General features: G+C 39.4%; 2 protein-coding genes across 3 annotated transcripts; both read right to left on the bottom strand.

Annotated features, from left to right (window-relative positions):
- Positions 1–218: 218 nt before the first annotated feature.
- On the bottom strand, positions 219–13,533 carry LOC306867898 (methylcrotonoyl-CoA carboxylase subunit alpha, mitochondrial-like). 2 transcript variants are annotated; one of them, XM_079413841.1, is made up of 19 exons: positions 13,254–13,533; positions 12,795–12,838; positions 12,584–12,717; positions 12,413–12,508; positions 12,203–12,324; positions 10,984–11,131; positions 10,781–10,902; positions 10,194–10,305; positions 9,998–10,079; positions 8,794–8,921; positions 8,481–8,664; positions 6,695–6,804; positions 6,217–6,433; positions 5,974–6,060; positions 5,257–5,306; positions 4,195–4,332; positions 4,000–4,107; positions 3,757–3,828; positions 219–3,677 (listed from the first exon to the last, which is right to left on the bottom strand). In XM_079413841.1, exons 1-19 carry the CDS (start codon positions 13,307–13,309, stop codon positions 3,531–3,533), a joined length of 2,157 nt encoding a protein of 718 aa, XP_079269967.1. In that variant the 5' UTR covers positions 13,310–13,533; the 3' UTR covers positions 219–3,530. The 2 variants fall into 2 exon arrangements, with proteins under 2 accessions (XP_079269967.1, XP_079269966.1); XM_079413840.1 differs by having other exon boundaries at positions 12,795–12,874; positions 13,254–13,459.
- Positions 13,534–13,964: 431 nt separating this feature from the next.
- On the bottom strand, positions 13,965–21,022 carry LOC306867389 (lysosome-associated membrane glycoprotein 3-like). Its single transcript, XM_079413009.1, has 6 exons — positions 20,854–21,022; positions 20,347–20,567; positions 17,168–17,287; positions 16,985–17,057; positions 14,927–15,097; positions 13,965–14,820 (listed from the first exon to the last, which is right to left on the bottom strand). Exons 1-6 carry the CDS (start codon positions 20,930–20,932, stop codon positions 14,681–14,683), a joined length of 804 nt encoding a protein of 267 aa, XP_079269135.1. The 5' UTR covers positions 20,933–21,022; the 3' UTR covers positions 13,965–14,680.
- Between the last annotated feature and the right edge of the window lie 583 nt (positions 21,023–21,605).

Here is a 21,605-nt window from a genome sequence, read left to right as displayed (position 1 = left end):
ACGTCATGTGAATTTCCTGCTCGAGTTGAAATTTTCCAACTTGTGCAGAAGATGTGTTTGTGGCAATCGCAAATTCGTACCTATTCACATTTCTGCATTGACTTGTAGTTAATCTACTCATGCAAATAATTAAATTCGTTGTTGGTGTGCGCACACCATAAGATTCAAGAAATATCACTGTGCTAAGCAGTTTTTCAAAAGGTTTTTTTTTTTTTTTTCAAGTGTGACTTTGGCAGCACAAATGTTTGCAACAGACTTTTACAGCAAGCATGAAGTGATTACAGTTTTCTCTATATACTTCAATGGTTTGGTTTTGTTGAAATGCAAAAACTTTCAAATTTATTTAATGGAAGCGACGCTTCAGTCCACAGTCATCCAGCGGTTAACCCGGAAAATCATCCAAGCATTTCATATGGTGGACATCCAGGAAAATGGGGCCAACAAACCCATCTTTATCTTCCAAACAATGACATCATGGTACAAAATAACCACCGGGACTGAATGTTACAGGTGACAGCAAATATAAACTCAATATGGAAACGAGCCATTTGCTCAGATAAACAAGAAAGTTTCTAACGTTTATTTCAGTTTTTTTAGTCGGAAAGCTCCAAACTAAGTAGTGCTTTCTTAAGATCTTGTAATGAGCAGTGACTTTCCAATCAATTTCTGATAAGTTAGCAATTTTAAACTGGCCCAGAACCATCTTACTGTTCTAATATATAATAAAACACTTTGCATAATAAGTACTTACATGTACGTACTTGGACAGTATGACAACATAAGAACACTACCATGTCATTCAATTTGTGTCCAGTGTACATTAGGGTTGGGGATTGCCAACTAACCAACACTGACCTATGATTTGGGATGCACTGGTCCAGTTCTTGCATATATTAGGTACAGGAATTGAGCCTGAATTACCTTTTCAATATTGCCTGTCATGGGTTCAACAGCACCACCCTGTGCACTGGAGATGCCAGCTAGGAATTTGAGCACAGGTACGTCCACCTGCACACTTCCAGAGACCAGTCCTCCAGTCGTGACAAAAATGCTGAAGAAAGAACAGACGTGTGTCCATAGATGACAAGTCTGGGTTTCTACAGCACTCATTGATGGAGCACCACAGGTAGGTCACGTCTCCCTCCATCTGACTGCAAAACATGATCCAGAGGCATTCTTGAACAATCAAAACAATCATGCTTTTTGATCCAAATGTAAAAATATACTTAATTCATTTGCATTGAATGTAACAGATAATGCCACTTCAGCAAAATAAATAATAAAATGCTGCATCTCCTCTGGGTGACATTTCTTCGTGAGATTCTCTCATCCACTCTGCAGGCCTTGTGGTGTAAAATCTATTTAAGGATCGTTATGCTGACATCCTCCTTCACCATGTTCAATCGCTGCTCATTAGTGCTCATATATAATGCAGATGATCTGTTTCTATTTCAAGAGAATGATCTTTAGTTTTCATATGTTGAAGAATGACTGTTTGAGCCATCTATTAATGAGCATATGCATTCATAATACTCATGTTGAACTTTTAGTCAAGAGTCTGATCAAAGCAATTACTGGATGCTAATGACCCCTGACCTTTACAAAATCTAATTTATTTGAACAAATTGCTAAAGCACTGAATAAATCTTGAAAATGTAAAAAGCAATTTAAAGGGTTATTTCGTGCAAACTCGAATGAGATTTGAGGTTTTGTGGAGGAGGGAAAAAATTAGCATATTACATAAATGTAAGGAGCAATTAACAATTTGACAATTTTCAAACTATTCCTTTTCCAAAATGAAGAAATGAGGCCTTCAATACATTAACTTGTTGGTTCATTATCTGAAGCTTTTGTGCATAGTTCGCTTTAGTGCCATCTCGTGATCATGAAGATGAAGGACGTGTCCTGTGTTCAATCGTTATTCAATGAATTTTAAAGCAATAAAAGTTATCAAAGCTATAATGTCATTTATATGTTACTAAAGTACTTATATAATAACTAAATTATATTTGTGTGTTTATTAGAGCATGAACGCTTAAGCTGCAGTGTCAGGTTCCTGCAGTGCAGGACATTGAATCGTCTCTGCTCAAGCGTCATCAGCTACGCTAAAGGGATCTGCTCTTATGTTGGTAAAGTTCACTGGGGATTTGTTTCAAAAATGTGCAAACAAATCCCTGTGCACCCTACCCACCACCACATTTGTGAGCTGCCATTGGGATTTCATTTCGCCTTTGTCACTTAAAATTGTAACTTGATTAAAATCGAGATTTGCTGGGGATTTCTTTCAAAAACAAACTGAAACGACAACTGAAATGTTCATGTTTTCTGTCACCATTTGGCAGGGTTAAACGCAATGAGAAAAGCCCTACTGAAGTCTTCGGGGCAACTTAATTCTTTATTGAAAGTAATAATACCTTAGTTTATAAATAAGAGAAGCATTTATCTTCACAGAACTACCTTCAAATCAGTTTTGGAAAGATGATGTTCACTTTCTCTGAAGAACTGTTTGCTTCCAGAATCACTCTCCAGTTTCAGCCTAATAAATGTGCGTGGTATTAAATCTTATGGGAACAATACTAACACTGAACAGCTGGAGCATCAGTCCTAGGGCCTCATTTATAAAGCGCGCGTACACACAGATTTGATCTTAGAGTGTGCAACCGCAGCGGTACGCTTAAATCCACGCCAACGCTTATATTTGTAAAAACTGCCCAGGTGTTAGGAAATGTACAGTAAGCTGTTCTCGCAGCTCGCTGTTCTAAATTAAAGAATTTGGACGATGACTGGTTATCTTTTATATGTTAATGACATTGAGTCGTTTACAAGGCAGAGAGCTGAAACCATTCAGTTGAGCGAATCATTTGCAATTAATAAATTTCACATCTGAAAGAGAGGCGTACGTGTGGTTTCTGTGCATACGTTCATTCTATGAATCACACGCACGCATATTTGAGAGATGATCGTAATGAAATTTAGGATGGTTTCTGCACAACATTTTATAAATGAGACCCCTAGTGTCTTCAAATTATTTTTACCTTATTGGTCAGAACTCAAAAAACTTGAGTTTATGCATTAAAAAAAAAACTTTAATGATTAATGTTAAAAAGTTCACAGATTCTAAAGGTTTCCTTTAGTATTCAAACTAACAAGGTACCTTATCCACAACATAACATTACTGTAGCAATGCTTCATAGGAGTTTTCTTCTACAGGTGTGGGACAAGCAACCACGAGTGAGGTTTTTTTTTCTTGAAATGCATATACTTTATAGGGAGATTCCACAGTCATCCATCCGTCGATCTTCATCCACCCAAAAATTGGCCATGATTATCATGGTACAAAAGAACCAGGAGACCAGAACCACAGAAACACCAAGTTATTGGGGACCGAATTCCTCACAAACAAAGTTAAATTTGACAAGATATCTGTGTTCTTAAGAAAGTTTCTATTTTACTTGTTAAATCTCAAAAGATCCAAACTAATTTGTAGTGCTTCGTCAAGATCGTTGTATTGAGCAGCAACTTATCCAGGTTCAGGATTTCCAGTCATCTGTGTGTGACTCCTCCCCAGCTCCTTCCTCTTCCTCCATCTGTACCAGAGCTGCGTGACGGTTAGCCTGTGAGCCCTCTTTGAAGAACACCTTCTTGATGACTCCTGCTTTGGGTGCACGGATTGTATGCTACCCAGAAACAGAAGGACCCGATCAATTATAATATGGACTATAAAGTGCACTTAATGAGAAAGTGACAGAGCCTCACCTCCATTTTCATGGCAATCATCACCATTAGAGGATCTCCTTTCTGGACCGAGTCTCCAGCCTTGACTAGGACCTAGAATCAAAGCAAAGGCAAGTTCCAGAAGTTGCTGTTTGGGTTCCAATGCAGGTTAATTAACATTTTATGTAAATGTGACTTTCGATAGTTTGATTAGGAATGCATTATTGTGGTCTCACACAACAGAAAGTACACAAACTGGGGTTCAACCACAGATTCTTTAAATACCTTTTCGATAGTGCCTGTCATGGGTGCAATAGCGCCACCCTGTGCACTGGAGCCACTAACACCAACCAGGAACTTGGGCACAGGTACATCCACCTGGGCACTTCCCTCCTAAACAAGAGCAAAAATAAAACACAAAAGATCATCAATAGTCTTGACTTGATGGTGAAGTCTAATATAAGGGTGAAAGAAACCCACCATAGAAAAGATGTGTACGGTGTTGTCCAGAATGACTAGTTTGGGTCGGGACAGCACTCCATTGACGGAGCACCACAGGTAGGTCACGTCTCCCTCCACCTGCAGCTCTCCTGATACATGAAACGCCTGACCTCCAGTCTAACAACCACAAATGAAGACGTGTGAAGAGTCATGTTTAGTACATGATGACACTTAACTTAAGATTATGTGAAATAGGGGTGGGCGATATACCGGTAGACACGATTAACCGCTATTGGACCATCGTCTCTATTGCAGTTACATGCTCACGTGACGTTGCTGTGCTGCGTGGCCATGAAAACGTATTGTTTGCATGAGTTTTTAAAGCATTGCGGTTTAAAAACAAGTGATTTTAAACTGTTGAAACGCAATCAGCAGCGAAAAATTATTAATTTCGCTATATGCACGCGCTCTCAGAGAGGCACGTGCAAGTGAAGACGGTTATTTGTGCCGCTTTATAGGCCTTAAACGGTTAAATATACACACTTGTGTGTGTCAAAATGCCCGTCTTTGCAAGTATTCTCGTAAACACAGTAATTTATGTCTTAAGGTAAAGCAAAAGGCTGTAACGGTATATTGGATCCGGGCAGCTCTTAAAGTGATAGCAGTCTAATATTCCTGCTGTCTGTCATTCATGTTAATCAAACAACAAAGGAGAGAAAATCTCTAAATGCTCTTGACTAAATTACTTTTGTAACTTTAAGAAATATATAGTTAATTTACACAGTGAAGAATATGCAGTGCTCTTATACATTTGATGGTGTTTATAAAAATATATGTAGTATTTCTTATTTGTTCTACTGTAGTTTTTTCTCCTATTGCTTGTCATTTTTAGTGGTGCTTGTATTGTAAGTTTCTTATTATTTAATCATTGTCTGTTTACTTGTCTTCGGTGAGCTAGAATTTTTATAAAAAAAATTTGTTTTTATTTATTTTTAAATTTAGGCTAGTATTAGTTTGTGATGACACCGGTGACAAGAATTATGAAATTTCTATGGTATCAAAATTTTTGATTAACATTTTCGAGTCTAAAACAGAATTTACCTCCATACTGTATGTCCCATCTGGATTGTAAGTAATAGATAATGCCACTTCTGCAAAATAAATAATATGTATTACTTATTAAATAACAACATTGCCAGAAAGCAACACATCATAACGGTGCTAAAACTGAGCTTTTTTTTCGTTAAGTGAAATATAATTGACTATATTTGAAGACACTTCTTGGTGAGATTCGCTCATCTATACAGATCTTGCAGTGCAGATTCTATTTAAGGCTTGTTATGCTGAAATCCTGAATTATGATTAATGCATCTCTTCAGTGCTCATGTATAATGCACACGTTTCTATTTCAAGAGAATGATCTGATAGTCTTGACATGTAGAAGAATCAGGTGAGCCGTCCATTAATAAGCACACTGATCATTCATGCATTCATAATAATATTCATGTAAATCAGTCAAGAACCAGATCAAAGCAATTATTCCTTTGACTGCAGAAACTTAATCATGATTAATCCGCAAGAGCTTGACTCCTGACATCTCAAAATAATAAGGGTGCAATATGCACTAATTATTCATGCAGATATGAAAATGTACATAATATTTATATAATAACAATATTTAAAACTGTAGAGAGAAATTGTCGAGTGTAGCTCTTCTTCTATAGTGATTATTCAGAGTCAAATCATGTTGACAGGAGTGTATCAGTCACTGCTTCAGACTGTGTGTGTGTGTGTGTGTGTTAGAGCATGACCGCTTACTGTCGTCCCCGAGCTGCAGTGTCAGGTTCCTGCAGTGCAGGACATTGAATCGTCTCCCGTTACAGGAGGCAAACGGAGAGAACATGTCTGCAACAGGAAGCTTAGGTTAACATCTCAAACAAGCTTCATGTGCCAAAACACACACTGTACCATCAATGAACACCAGAACCCAGCAGACTAAAGTTTGGACACACTTGAATTAGTTCCTCGTGATCTATAAAACAACCAACGATGCATTCTCACCACTGGTTTGGTTTCTGTATATCTCTGTGTGCTGTTTTTCGCGGAGCAGCAGACCCAGGGCAGCCTGACAGAGCAGTGCACCGGATGGCCTCTGAGCTGCTGGGAACAGCTGATCATAGTGCTGCGGGATGAAGCTGGTGTGAACGTTTCCTGCCTCGAACTCCGGATGCCCCGAAAGACTGAGCAAGAAGTCGATGTTGGTGTTGAGACCCACAATCTGTGAAATACACAATGTTAACATTAAGAATACTGAAGAAAGTCCAATTCTGATTCAGTTGTTCAGGTTGAGTAAATTATGCAGTAGAGTTGTTTTTAAATATCTTGGAAGTTTATGGGTCCAGTCGAAAAGCTCCTCACGCAAACTTTGCTTGCATTAGTTTGCTTGGTTTGAAAGTGCTGCAATATTGACAATGGACAACGGGCTTTTTGTCAGCAAAATGTAGCTAACGCAACCGTAAAAATAAGAATGTGTGCTTACGTTGTATTGTCGAAGGCAGTATCTGAGTCTCTTCAGAGCGGCTGAGCGATCTTCCCCCCAAACCACCAGTTTAGCGATCATTGGATCATAATGAGCAGACACTTCATCACCTTACATATGTTCAACAGACATACAGCAGTTAGCAACCGATCATAATTAAACAATAATTAACTTAGAAATGCATTTATTTAAAGACACTCTATGAGTGTATTCTCCACTACACACGATTGTCGATTGTATTGTTATAATTATTACGTATTTTTCCTTCTGAATTTAAAGCTGCAATGCCACAGCTGTTTTATGGTTTGTTGTGACGTACATCCATGTGTTTTGCCGATTTTATCGGCCGATATGAGCCTGTCGCAGATATGGTGTAACTACTTAGTTTGTCCAGCAGAGTGCGCTCCATTGTTTGCTACTGGAGACCCAGGTCACTGCAGTGACAGAATTGGGCTACTTTAACACTGTTGCTGCGGGTTATTTTTCATGTCCACAGGTTGAAGCGACCCCAATAACGTGATATTTAGCCCCTTGAATGCAAATTGTACCAGGGGAACCCTGTCAAAAAACATGTATTTTACCCCCCAGAACACAACTGGGCTAGTTTTAAGGAGCAATTGGGCGAGTTTTGTTGTGAAAACCTGGCAACCCTACGAGACACCAGCCAACTCTTTCACTTCAGTAAGGAGGTCTCTTGTTCAGGCAGCGGCCGTGTCTCCATGACTCAGAGTCAAGCGTTGTCTTAACGGCAAGTTGCTAACTAGTTTGTGAAATACATAACTTACTGTAAAGTTAATAAACAACGACCCCATCTTTTACTTTCACAATGGGCTTCTCATACTCATTTGCTACACTAATAGGGTCCGATGATTTCGTGAAAGGAATATATATATTCTGTTTATGTATAAAATTAATTCTATATACAGTACCAGTCAAAACTTTGGACATACGAATGGGAAGTGTCTGGTACTATAATATACACAAACAATATTGGCCGATATATTGATATCTGACTTTTTTTTACTCCCCAATATCGGTATCGGCCTCCAAAGAATCCATATCGGTCGGGCTCTAAATAAGACCTTTTTGTTTCATGCAAACTTCTATGGGTGAATTTCACAAGACCGCTTAGGGAACATAACCAGACCATATTTCAATTGAAAATGAAAAGGATATAAATAACTGAACAAAAATAAACAAATATTTGGATAAAGATTTGCAGGCCATTGAGAAAATCTACATGATGACAAAATACACATACTATATATATATATATATATATATATATATATATATATATATATATATATATATATACCTCCCAAAATGTCATTAGCATAGTACAAATACAGCAACAAAATGGTTCTAATATTTTAACTTGGAATTTTTTTTTTGGATTATTTAAACAAAACAAAACAAACGATCCGCGTTCACACGGATCTGTAAAAACAACTTATAACACTGTATTATGCTTGCAAGGCCAGTATTTGGTGATTTACTTGGTAAAGAAACACTACGTGAACACGCATGTCGTCACCATTTTTCAAATTCCCATTTTTGTAGTTTATTCAGAGACAATAATTGTATCTTTTTCAAAAACCTGTTTTCAAACGTTTGTGTTCTGAGGCCCCCAAAACACCATGTAAACGAATGGCCAAAACACAAAAGTATCACATTTTTTTGTTTTTGTTGAAAACCTCCTCAAACGGTTTTATTTTTTCACCTGTAAATGGTAAATCTGGCTCTGTGCAAATTTACAAGACACGTGAGATTAAATGTAGAGTACCTTCTCGAACCCCTGTCTCTATGCGTGTGCACTGATCCCCCTGCGGTGTGGACAGGTGTAGCAGCGGCCCCGCTCCGGGAAGGAAGTTGTTATTGGGGTCTTCAGCATATATTCTGGCTTCAAAAGAATGACCCCGCAACACGATCTGTTCCTGAGAGAGGGGCAACTTCTCCCCCGCTGCCACCTGATGAACGAAAACACCACGTCTGATTAAAAAAACGTAGAGAAAGGTGTGATTGTGACCCCTTGTGGACGAATCTGCAATGTCACTGTATTTAGGAAATATGTGAATATGTCCGTGAGCTTGTCTTACGCGCAGTTGCCATTCCACCAGGTCTGTTCCCGTGATCATCTCGGAGACGGGATGCTCCACCTGCAGACGCGTGTTCATCTCCATGAAGTAGAAGTTGTGCTGCGCATCCATGATGAACTCCACAGTTCCTGTTCGTTCAGTCAGAAATTAAAACTTCTGCCAAGTTACAAACCTATATTGAATGTTTCACCAATCATAATAGTGAATAAATTATTCCCTTTAAATTATTATATTTTACTAAATTAATTAGTAATATTAAGAGAAATTATCAAATCAATATATATTATCTATTAAAATCGGCAACAAATCAATGCGCACTACCATTCAAAAGTATGACAGGCTGCATTTATTTGATCAAGAATACAGTAAAAACAGTAACACTGTGAAATATTATTACCATGTAAAATAACTTTTCTATATGAATATCTTAAAATTTGTATTTTCAGCATCGTTACTCCAGTCTTCAGTGTCCCATGATCCTTCAGAATTCATGAAAATATGCTAATTTGCTGCTCAAGAAACATTTCTGATAATCATCAATGTTAAAAACAGTTATTCTGCTTTTGTGGAAACTGTAATACATTTTTTCAGGGTTTTTTTTGATGACTAGGAAGCTAAAAAGAATAGCATTTATTTGAAACAGAAATCTTTTGTAAAATTATGAAGTCACTTTTGATCAATTTAAAGTTATAGTTCACCCAAAAATGAAAATTATGTCATTAATTACTCACCCTCGTGTCGTTCCAAACCCGTAAGACCTTCGTTTATCTTCAGAACACAAATTAAGATATTTTTGATGGAATCTGAGAGCAGTGTATCCGCGTACAAACGTAGCATACCTTGTTTAGATATGGGATACTCTCCAAAATGGCGCTATAGGAGACGAATTGTTGAATTAAGTCGTTATTTTTGTTTTGTTTGCACACAAAGTATTCTCGTAGCTTCGTAAAATTACGGTTGAATTACTGATGTCACATGGATTATTTTAACGATCTCTTTGCTATGTTTCTGAGCCTTGATCATGTAAGGACCCTTGCTTTCTATGGAGGATCAGAGAGCTCTCGGATTTCATCAAAAATATCTTAATTTGTGTTCTGAAGATGAATGAAGGTCTTATGGTTTTGGAACGACATGAGGGTGAGTAATTAATGACCATTTTTGGGTGAATTAACCCTTTGCTGACGTCACATGGCATTATCATCACCTGCTCCAACATAGTTGACTGCTTTAGCTGCTCGCACCGCGGCCTCTCCGAGTTTCCTCCTGACCTCAGGACTGATGCCCGGCTGTAGTCTCACACACACAAATCAAGCCAGGTCAGTTTCATTAACACAAGCATATATCACAGACTTCACCAGAGTGCAGAAGATGCAGAATGACAGAAGCAGTGTCATATTTACCCCTGGAGCCTCCTCGATGATCTTCTGGTGTCGTCTCTGTACGCTACAGTCTCTCTCGAACAGATACACCGCATCGCCGTACTGGTCACCAAACACCTGCACCTCAACGTGTCTAATGCAACAACACACACTCATGGATTACATCATATATGTGACTCTAGAGCACAAAACCAGACATAAGTAGCACACGTTTATTTGTAGCAATACATTGTAAGCGTCAAAATTATGGATTTTGTTTTTATGCCAAAAATCATTAGGATATTAGGTAAAGATCATGTTCCATGAAGACATTTAGTAAATTTCCTACCATAAATATATTAAAACTTAATTTCTGATTAGTAATATGCATTGCTAAGAACTTCATTTGAACAACTTTAAAGGTGATTTTCTCAATATTTAGATTTTTTTGCTCCCTCAGATTCCAGATTTTCAAATAATTGTATCTCAGCCAAATATTGTCCGATCCTAACAAACATCAAATGGAAAGCGCATTTATTCAGCTTTCAATTTAAACTGACTGATTTTTTGGTCAAGGGTCACATATATCAAACAAAGTGTGTGTACGGAGCCTGATCACCCAAACAGACCTGGGATTCTCAACAAACTTCTCGATCAGCATCACGTCGTCGTTGAATGACTTGCGGGCTTCTCTGCGAGCCGATTCCAGCTGCTCGTGAAACTCTGCTTCTGAGTGTGCGGTTCGCATGCCCTGCGTGAGAGGTGCAAACATAGCGTTGCGATTTCAAGTATGTGTATTATTATAGAACGGTTTAGTGCAAGCATAACCTACCTTTCCGCCGCCGCCACGAACTGCTTTGATCATCACAGGGTAACCGATGCTTGCGGCCTCGCTTTGAAGTTTGGCATCTGATTGGTCCTCTCCATGGTACCCCTCAATGATAGGCACACCAGCAGCTGACATAATGTGTTTAGATGTGCTGAAACAAAAACAAAGATGGATTGAAACTTAGAAACTAGAAAGCTTAGTTAGATATTGGCCAGCCAAAGCTTTGCATAAAGTTAAAAACTACACTATACAGATAATAAGGCATTGCTAGGTAAGAGTATTTATTATGGAAATAATATACTGAATGTAATGCTTTAGGACATTTAAATGCAAGTCAACTAAAATTTAATGAAAATGTATTATAGTTAATTAATATTAAAGTTAAATGCCACCTAAATTTCATGTAATTTCATAATTCTATTGTCATTTCTTTTGAAACTTATGCCATGTACTTACATATACTTCCAATTACACATTTGTAATGAAGAGAACATTTAAAATATACACTTTCAATTCAATATCAAATTATGTAACTTGTATTTTAACCTGTTAAAATATATCCTTTTACATTTCTTATGAAAATTAACCATGGTTTTATTATAATAAAGTGTAGTAACCATATGTATAACCAGTTTTAAATGTAGTACCCATGTTTATTTTTACTTATTTGTAGTAAAACCATGATTAATTTTCATAATGGATGTGCTTTAGTATGTTAGTCAACACATCAAAATAAGCGTACTTCTTTAAAGCGAGACAAAAGATTATTAAAACTAAAAATATTTCAAATGTACTTTCAAGTGAATCTTAATTTGAGATCACAAGGTGCACTTTTTAAAAGGTAACTTAAGTCATTAAGCACACTTAAAAGTGTCTCTCTTTAAGTACACTTAAATAGGGTTGCAAAAAGGTGGAAAATTGCCAGTAAATTTCGGAAACTTCCCAGGTTTTTTTTTTTTTTTATCTTCAAGGGATTTTTGAAGGTTTACGGAAATTTACCGGAAATGTTTCCCCCCTTTGCAACCTTACACTTAAATGGCTTTTATTTTGTTATTAATTTGTATTTTATCTATAAATCCAGTATTTTAAAAAATATACTTTTAAGATCTGAAGTACAACACAAGTGCATATAAAATACAATTAAGCTTAAGCAACTAGGGCTTTGCGTATGGTATTTTTGTGCAGTTGCTACAGTCAAACAACTAATTTTTTTGACAATTACCTTTTGATTCCCATGTCCCGAATGGCTGATGACGGCGGGCCGATAAAGATGATGCCGCCTTCTTTGCACAGTTCAGCAAACTCTGTATTTTCTGACAGGAATCCATATCCAGGATGGACCGCCTGACCAAAACAGAAGATTTAACCAAAAAAAAATAAAAATCTAACTCCCTATTCAGCTATAAAAAACAACAACTTAACATTAGCACACCTGTGCAGAGGATTTCTTGGCGACATCCAGGATCTTGTCCATGCACAGGTAACTCTGCTGAGATGCTGCTGGCCCGATATGATACGCCTCATCTGCCTGGGATTACAGACCCAGGTATATAACTATATTATCTGCATGAGAATGCATCTAGTTGTTACAGTTTCTTCTCACCATGGCCACATGCATGGAATGTCTGTCTGCGTCGCTGTACACCGCAACCGAGCGGACGCCCATCTTCTTAGCCGTCCGCATTACCCGGCATGCAATCTCTCCTCTGTTAGCAATGAGGACTTTCTCAATCCGGCCTGTACAGGGAAACAACTCCTATAAGTATCCTTATGACTTATAATAATAACAAGCATTAGGTAATATCAGCTCTTACCCACAGATGCATGTCTGATGGATCCTTTGGTCCAGATCAATCTCCTGCACACAAGAAAGCATGAGATCTGAGCACAAGATCTGAAGAATGGAGTCAAGGGCAAATTCATCAGAGGTGACCTCTTCATTTAATGCAAACCCACAATGCATATTAATAACTAAAAGATGCTAAATAACAATGCATGTCCCAGCTGCAGCAAAATTGCACACATAACTTAATTATGCACCAAATATACATTCAATAACAGTATTTTCTTCCCTGAAGCATGACTTCACATCAACATTCACAAAGATATGAGTGCATATCTCGAAATGCATTGGTTTAAAAGAGAAATATGAGACTTCAAGCAAAGTTTGAATGTCATATCTGACTGATATTAGTGCAAACTGTTCTGATTTGCAACCCCAAATGTGATGAACGCTATAATTGTTATTTATATTTTATAATAAAGTAACTTACAGCAGGTGTTTGTTTATAGCTCTGTTGATTTGAGTTTTCAGAAACACTACAGCCATGTTAGCATGTGAGTGTAAATAACAGCGCGTTTAGTTCATATACTTCACGGGTTTCACAGCTTCATTCTCATGAACTTCATAGAATACTTCCAAATAGTTATACTCAGTTGAGTTATTCCGTGTAAAGTGTCATTAAACGACAATATCAGTGATGCTACTTGTGGAAAAGCAAACGCACTAGGTTTGTCCCCATCCACTTACAGTACTTACAGCAGCCAATCAGAAACGAGAGCTTGGAGGCGGGGACTGAGGTATGTGTGAGAGGATTGTGGGATATGAAGTTCAACAGTAAGATAATACATATGCCAGCGCCTTCACTTCAGTTATACTATATAACTTTTGTCCCTATAGCAATTCAAAATAAAATTGGTTCACAGGGGAGCTACTTTTCTCTGTTTTATGAACATCACTTGTCACGTGACAATGACATGTGTATGCAATTTCCCGCGAAATCCGTCCCGCCAGAAATAATAAGGTTCCGTTCAAAATCTGAGTAAATAGCCTACGTCTTTTAAATAAGTAATTATTTAGCGACCATTCAAAGTATATTTTATTTAGCATATATGTTGTGATATGAATGTTGTTCTTGTCATGAAAGTGTCCTTTGGATGTGCACCTCAGAATCCGGGTCAAAAAATAATGGGGAACATTTCTCAGGTTACATTTAGTTTAAAAGTTTATTTATTATTTATATATATTTATTTTTCAGACACAAAGCCTTACCTATGAAAACGTCAAATACAAAGTAGTGGGGCATGTTGTCAGAATATAGGAACTTGATGTTGATTGATTTGTGAAGAATAGAATTAGGAGAAAAAAAAACATCAATAATATCTGTATTGAAAATGTAATATAAGCTATTTAATCATTTTAAGCAACAGTAAATGAAACGGCACAACTGTAAAAGTTCACATACAGAAATATGACACCTTTTTATGTTTTGGACACCTCTGATTCCCCTCGATCATCATTTCTCTTTCAACAAGGCTTGTTTTATATTATAATGGTCTAAACATTCATCATAATCAGGATGTAACATTGGCACATAGTGTTAGTCTTCTGCAGCCTAACACTAATTTGGTCAAAACCATTTTCTTATTACGAAAATCAGCATTTGTTTCCAGTGGCGTTTCACAAAAAGTGTTTCATATTCACATGTAAAACCTGCACTTTATCATAATCATTCCCTTGAATGTACATACCTCGTCATGGCCCAAAACCTTCAGACCTCAGATTGACCGTAGTCTATAAAAAGCACATTTCTAACAGTATTTCATGTCAATTGCATTTTAATTGTTTACTGAGACCATTTAAAAGCAATATCCACATAATGTAAAACATAATGAAATCTTGCGATTCATCTTCACAGTCTCAGAGTTGTTCGTAGCCTTGGCTGTGGTGTTCTCTGACCAGCAGATATGTCAGAATGCCAATGAGGCAAACTGCTGCAGCTACAGCACCCAGAATAATGGGGATCATGCGCTTGTTGTAATCATCCCAGCACTCAACCTCTGAAATCAAGACGTGAGAAATCTTGTTATTCTTGGGTAAATAGGTTAACAGAATATAGATGTGTTTAAATTTAGATCTCCGGTCTACGATGTGAAATGTATGTACCTTTTCCAAACGCTCCATTACCTAGATCAAAGGCTTGAATCTGCACTGGCACCAGTTTGACTGTGAAGTAGCTTGCCAGTTTCAGAGTTGTCTGAGACTTGCATTGGAAGCTTAGGCCATTTTTTGCTTTGAATAGCTTTTCGTGACTTACAACTCCTACGTAGGTTTTATCTGTGGATTGAATGTATAAAATGTACTTAGTTTGTGAGATTTTAATGTTAAAATACATTATCTTAACCCAATTTATTGTTAATTAACTACTATACAGTAAAGTATGCCATTTGCGGGCTTATCGCCCCCAAAAAGTGTAAACGGTGAGCCTCCCAGGCACCATTTACACGTCAAAAAAACGTTTATACTCGTCATGCGTTTTGTTAATGCATTTTGGCCATTTATTTAAATGACCACAAACCTTTGAAAACTATGGAAGGCTGATGGGGCCAAAAGTCTTTAAACAGAAGATGTGAAATTGTGAATTGTTTGTCCACATAAATTATGACATTTTGAATGTGTTTCTTTTGTATGTGTAAACACGCACATTCTGGCTGTGTTAAAGGTGCTGTTTGTAGGATTGACAGTCCAAATTCAAAATATTAAGCCCCTCCTCCTCTGACTTGATGCACACGCAGGTTGCCAGATTAACAACACCAACAGGAACGAGCGCACATGATGATGAATGACATAAAATACGCTGTGTTTTCCGCCAACTGGCAACCCGGGGTGCCGAAATACAATTGGGTAAACTGGCAGTGGGCGGGTTTCACAAACCAAAACAAAAACTGACATTCCGGCCCGGAATGCACATTTTTTCAAAGGAGAATAACTGGCTGTAGCATTGTTTTTCATATAAACATGTTAACATAGCATATTTCTTAAATATCATATTATGGAATTTGTATGCTTTAGTTGAGTCAAAAACTTACATACAGCACCTTTAAGGCATCGGTTTGCTGTGTTTCTTTAGTACATGTAAAAATGTAACATTTTTATGGTGTTAAGACAACATATTTGAACTTGTCTTACAATGTGCGCACATTCTGGCCATGTTCGAATGTATAATAATCTTTTAAAGGAGACTGACATATTAATGCTTTCTTTAGTTTATTGCAGCATGGCTTCTGATATCTACTGTGCTAGAGTAATTTAATTAATCTAAATTAAGACTGACATCACACACAATGTACCAATGCACTATCCTCATGAACAAATATACACTCTAAAAAATGCTGGGTTGGTCAAATATGAACTGGCCCAACTTTTGGGTTAAAAATTATATTGCAAAAATGTCACAATCAAAATCGCAATCAACCACCCCTTTAAAGACTTTTGGCCTCATCTGCCTGCCATAGTAAATGATAGCATTATGCTCTCTGTGTAAACTACAAAAGAGTGAATTTGTGAAAACAGTGACATTGAGTGCATGTGCATGTTTCTTTACAAAGTGACATCGCTAGCTACTGGCTGCTTGAATCCGCCAGTCTCTTTTTAGCTCAAGCAATAGCGAAAGACTGGGGCGTGGCTACTGTAGGAGGCTGAGCCAGTGAGTGTTTAGCTGGTTTGGGACTAAAGGCCAAAGTATACTTCGATTTTTATGTGTAAGCGAGGGTCTACGTACAGTATGTGAAACGCACATTTCATCACCAGAAGAGTATGTGTGTACTGTACTGTTTTTTTATAACTGATTTTTGTAACTTTGTATGCGCTTTGACTTGGTTTTGTACAAATTAGTTGTTCCACAAGGTGGCAGCACTGGCCCAGGCCATTGTTTTACAGTATAAAATTAAACTAAATAGATAAAACAACTAAATACATTTCAAGGCTTGCCAATGGTGTAAAACAAGGTTAAACATTGGCTGTGTTTTTAAAAGATGGAGAAATGTAATGTAATGATTGGGTCTTAATCAAGATATGTGCCGTTTCTTTAAGACAGGCAGAGATATGCCAAACGCTATCGATAAAATAGCCCCAGATAAAATATATAGATATTTTTTAAGATAAGAGTAATCGTAAGTGCGTGATAATGTTTTTTGCAAAGGCTGTAGTGTAATTTATACTTACTCTGGCAAATTTTACAAGGGGGAACAGGTCTCAGAAGACCTTTGACAGAGTTCACATAGGAGAGATCACCTTCCTGCACGTGTGGGGAAATATTGCATTGCATGTTGATTGAGGCTGCTTGTCTTGCACATATTTAACCTCAAAGAGAAAACCTATCATAGAGATAAAAGCTACTGTAGGTACCTTGATGAAAGTGAACTCCAGATGTCCACCGTCAAACTCCAGTGAGAAAACAGACTTTTGGCTCCCACAGTATCCTGTGACTCGTGTAAGGCTGGGATTCATGTTGAAATAATAGTTCTTCTGCGATAAAAGTGTGGAATACAATGTGATTACTGGATCAACATCATATTAGTATGACAGTCCTGTAAAATTAACAATATAAATAAACCATCATGAGCTAAAGTTCAAGACACTCAAATTTGGTATGACCGCATAGAATTTCTAAAGGTGCTGTTGACATTACATTTTCACCAGATGTCGGTAACAACCCAAGTAATCCATACTTACTAATAAGACAAAACAAATTAGTTCAGAAATTAAGTTCTTTGTAATAAAGTGGAATGACACAGGGAAAAAGTATTGAACACATGAAGAAAGGGAGGTGCAAAAAGGCATGGAAAGCCAAGACACCATCTTAATTCTATCAGTAATTAGAAAGCAATCCTGCCCCTTGTCAGTGGAAATTAATATTAGCTGGTTCAGTCTCAACTGATGGCCTATAAAAAGGTGTCTCATTACCAGCATGTCACACAAGAAACATTTCCTGATGGGTAAAAGCAAAGAGCTTTCTCAAGACCTTAGCATCGTTATTGTTGCAAAACATACTGATGGCATTGGTTACAGAAGGATTTCTATGCTTCTGAAAGTTCCAGTGAGCACTGTTGGGGCCATAATCTGCAAGTGGAAAGTACATAATTTCACCATAAACCGGCCACGACCAGTGTTCCTCGCAATATTTCTGACAGAGGAGTGAAAATAATTATCAGAGAAGTTGTCCAAGAGCCAAGGATGACTTGTGGAGCTGGAATTACTATAATTGTTTCAAAGAAAGCAAAAAGTAATGCACTCAACTGCTGTGGCCTGTATGCAAGCAAGGCTCTATATTGCTCAATGCTGAAGAAAAAGCATGTTGGAGCTCATTTAAAGACAAGCCTGTGAAATACTGGCAGAATATAATCTGGTCAGATGAGACAAAAAATTGTACTCTTTGGATGCCATAATACATACCACCATATTTGGAGGTCAAATGGCACTGCACATCACCCCAAAATAGCATGGTGTAGCACTGGCAAAATTCATATAATTGAAGGAAGGATGATTGGAAAAATGTACCGAGATATTCTTGATAAAAATCTGCTGCCATCTACCAGGATGATGAAGATGAAATGATGGTAGAAATTTCAGCGAGACAATGATCCCAAACACACAGCCAAGGAAACTCAGTTGGTTTCAGAGAAAGAAAGTAAAGCTGCTAGAATGGCTAGCCAATCACCTGACTTGAATCCAATAGAAAATTAATGGAAAGAACTAAAGATCAGCGTTCATAGAAGAGGCCCACTGAACCTCAAACCTCAGGGAACCACGACTCAGGCTTCAGGGGGTGCACCCCGCACACCCACCTCTATCCGCCTCAGGGAACCAGACGCTCGGTCAGAGGGGGCCCTCTCTCCTGCACCCCCTCTACCCGCCTCAGGGAACCAGACCCTCGGTCAGAGGGGGCCCTCTCTCCTGCACCCCCTCTACCCGCCTCAGGGAACCAGACCCTCGGTCAGAGGGGGCCCTCGCTCCTGCACCCCCTCTACCCGCCTCAGGGAACCAGACGCTCGGTCAGAGGGGGCCCTCGCTCCTGCACCCCCTCTACCCGCCTCAGGGAACAAGACCCTCGGTCAGAGGGGGCCCTCTCTCCTGCACCCCTTCTACCCGCCTCAGGGAACAAGACCCTCGGTCAGAGGGGGCCCTCTCTCCTGCACCCCCTCTACCCGCCTCAGGGAACCAGACCCTCGGTCAGAGGGGGCCCTCTCTCCTGCACCCCCTCTACCCGCCTCAGGGAACCAGACCCTCGGTCAGAGGGGGCCCTCTCTCCTGCACCCCCTCTACCCGCCTCAGGGAACCAGACGCTCGGTCAGAGGGGGCCCTCTCTCCTGCACCCCCTCTACCCGCCTCAGGGAACCAGACCCTCGGTCAGAGGGGGCCCTCTCTCCTGCACCCCTTCTACCCGCCTCAGGGAACAAGACCCTCGGTCAGAGGGGGCCCTCTCTCCTGCACCCCCTCTACCCGCCTCAGGGAACCAGACCCTCGGTCAGAGGGGGCCCTCTCTCCTGCACCCCCTCTACCCGCCTCAGGGAACCAGACCCTCGGTCAGAGGGGGCCCTCTCTCCTGCACCCCCTCTACCCGCCTCAGGGAACCAGACCCTCGGTCAGAGGGGGCCCTCTCTCCTGCACCCCCTCTACCCGCCTCAGGGAACCAGACGCTCGGTCAGAGGGGGCCCTCTCTCCTGCACCCCCTCTACCCGCCTCAGGGAACCAGACCCTCGGTCAGAGGGGGCCCTCTCTCCTGCACCCCCTCTACCCGCCTCAGGGAACCAGACGCTCGGTCAGAGGGGGCCCTCTCTCCTGCACCCCCTCTACCCGCCTCAGGGAACCAGACGCTCGGTCAGAGGGGGCCCTCTCTCCTGCACCCCCTCTACCCGCCTCAGGGAACCAGACGCTCGGTCAGAGGGGGCCCTCTCTCCTGCACCCCCTCTACCCGCCTCAGGGAACCAGACGCTCGGTCAGAGGGGGCCCTCTCTCCTGCACCCCCTCTACCCGCCTCAGGGAACCAGACCCTCGGTCAGAGGGGGCCCTCTCTCCTGCACCCCCTCTACCCGCCTCAGGGAACCAGACCCATTTAATTTATTAATTTATTTGCAGTTTTCTTTGTATGTATGGATTACTTGGGTTGTTACCGACATCTGGTGAAAATTTAATGTCAGCAGCCCCTTTAGAAATATATTTCATGAGAAAAATGGTGGTGTTCAATACTTATTTTACCCGCTGTGTATATGATGATGATGATAATAATAATGATTCAAATGAAATTAAAATGAAAAAATAAATGTACAAAATTGTTTTACAATTATTACATCCCAGTAGACATGACATTGTATTTCCGCCATCAAACAATTTAAAGTATTAGAAAGATGTACCCTTAAGGATGCTGACCCAGTGTAAAACTGTTGTGCCCATATAAGTTCTGTACGTTTTTTTCTGACAGTGGATTGAGCCGTTGACAATGTTGGTGGTAAACCAAGTGAGTTCTCACCCCTTTCTAGAATATGCTGAGGAGCTGAATAAAAATGCTTAGAAAATAGCAAGCTTACTTTGTTCTCTCGCACCACATACTCCACTCCCAAATTGGCCTGCGCACACACTTTGCCCTGAGGGTTCCTCAAGGTGTACAGAAACTCAGGCGGGGTGCTTTCTTTGGGCTGGAGAACGGGTCTCTGGAACAGATTCGTAATGGGAGGATCACTTTTGCTGATGACAGGAACTTCGTCTGCTGTAGCTGAAAGTTGAAGAGGGTTTGAGGCCAGAGAGCTTCCTGTAAGCGCAAAACAACGGGGGGGCTTCAACACCATTTTGTGAAGTGTTAACCAACACAGAGCTGGACCAAGAGGTGGACCAATCATCGATGCTGTTAAACTGACTCAGTGTTGCTTTGTTCTGGGTTCTCAGAAATTAGGCAAGAACTTGCTAGAACTTTATAGTTAGAAATCTATTTATAAATCACTTTTCTCGTTATAAATCATCATTTATAAAAAATATATGCAAAGTTTTGTACCATTAAAATCACTATTTGACTTAAAATGAAAGGCAAATCAACTCACCTAGCCAATGCATGGAAGACAGCAGAAGAAGCAGAGCGGTGTAGCAACTTGAGTAAGTCATTTTGAGAAAGTAGCTCATGTGTTTCAGGGCAGTTGCTCTTATGGTATCAGCTCTGAAGCCACGGTAAAATAATGCACATGTGGTTGTGAAGTAGGACACTTATGCTTTGATGCTGTCAGCAATTGTCTGACATCAGGAAGCTTCTTTAGCCAAGCCCACAATTAGTAAACCAAGTAATGATATGAGTTAAAACTCTATATTGGTGTAAAACATATTCCAGATTAAGAGTTTTAGTCCTATGTTGAATTTCTAAGCAATCTCTAGACATCTTTTTGATTAAAAAGTAGTGGCACAGTGGTAGAGCTGGGTTTGGATATTCATGGTCCCAGTTTTAAGCTCTTGCCCAAATTTTTGTGCCGCCAACAGGTCAATTGTCACAAATATTTGCCATACTTTTTCATTGGAGAAAAAAATGCATTTAGTGCCTCAAAAGGGTTCAATGTCACAACAACTTAAATTACTGATAAGTTAGTGAGCATGTGAGCAAATTTTCAAATCTTCCACATTCATTACAACTAACAGCAAATTTATTCACTGTTCAGCCATGTGTATCTGTTTTGAAAACAAATTTTTGAAAATATAAGAGCTTTTATTAAAAGCAATGCTTTAGGACACAATGGAATAAAACTTTTGTATAAGTGTGTAACTTTTTGCAATGTGTGAACGATGCAGATCACTCAGACACGTCCGT

Source organism: Barbus barbus, assembly GCF_936440315.1.
Source record: "Barbus barbus genome assembly, chromosome: 49".
Taxonomy (NCBI): domain Eukaryota; kingdom Metazoa; phylum Chordata; class Actinopteri; order Cypriniformes; family Cyprinidae; genus Barbus; species Barbus barbus.
Note: the sequence above shows the minus strand (reverse complement) of the source record. Positions and strands in the feature narration are given on the sequence as shown.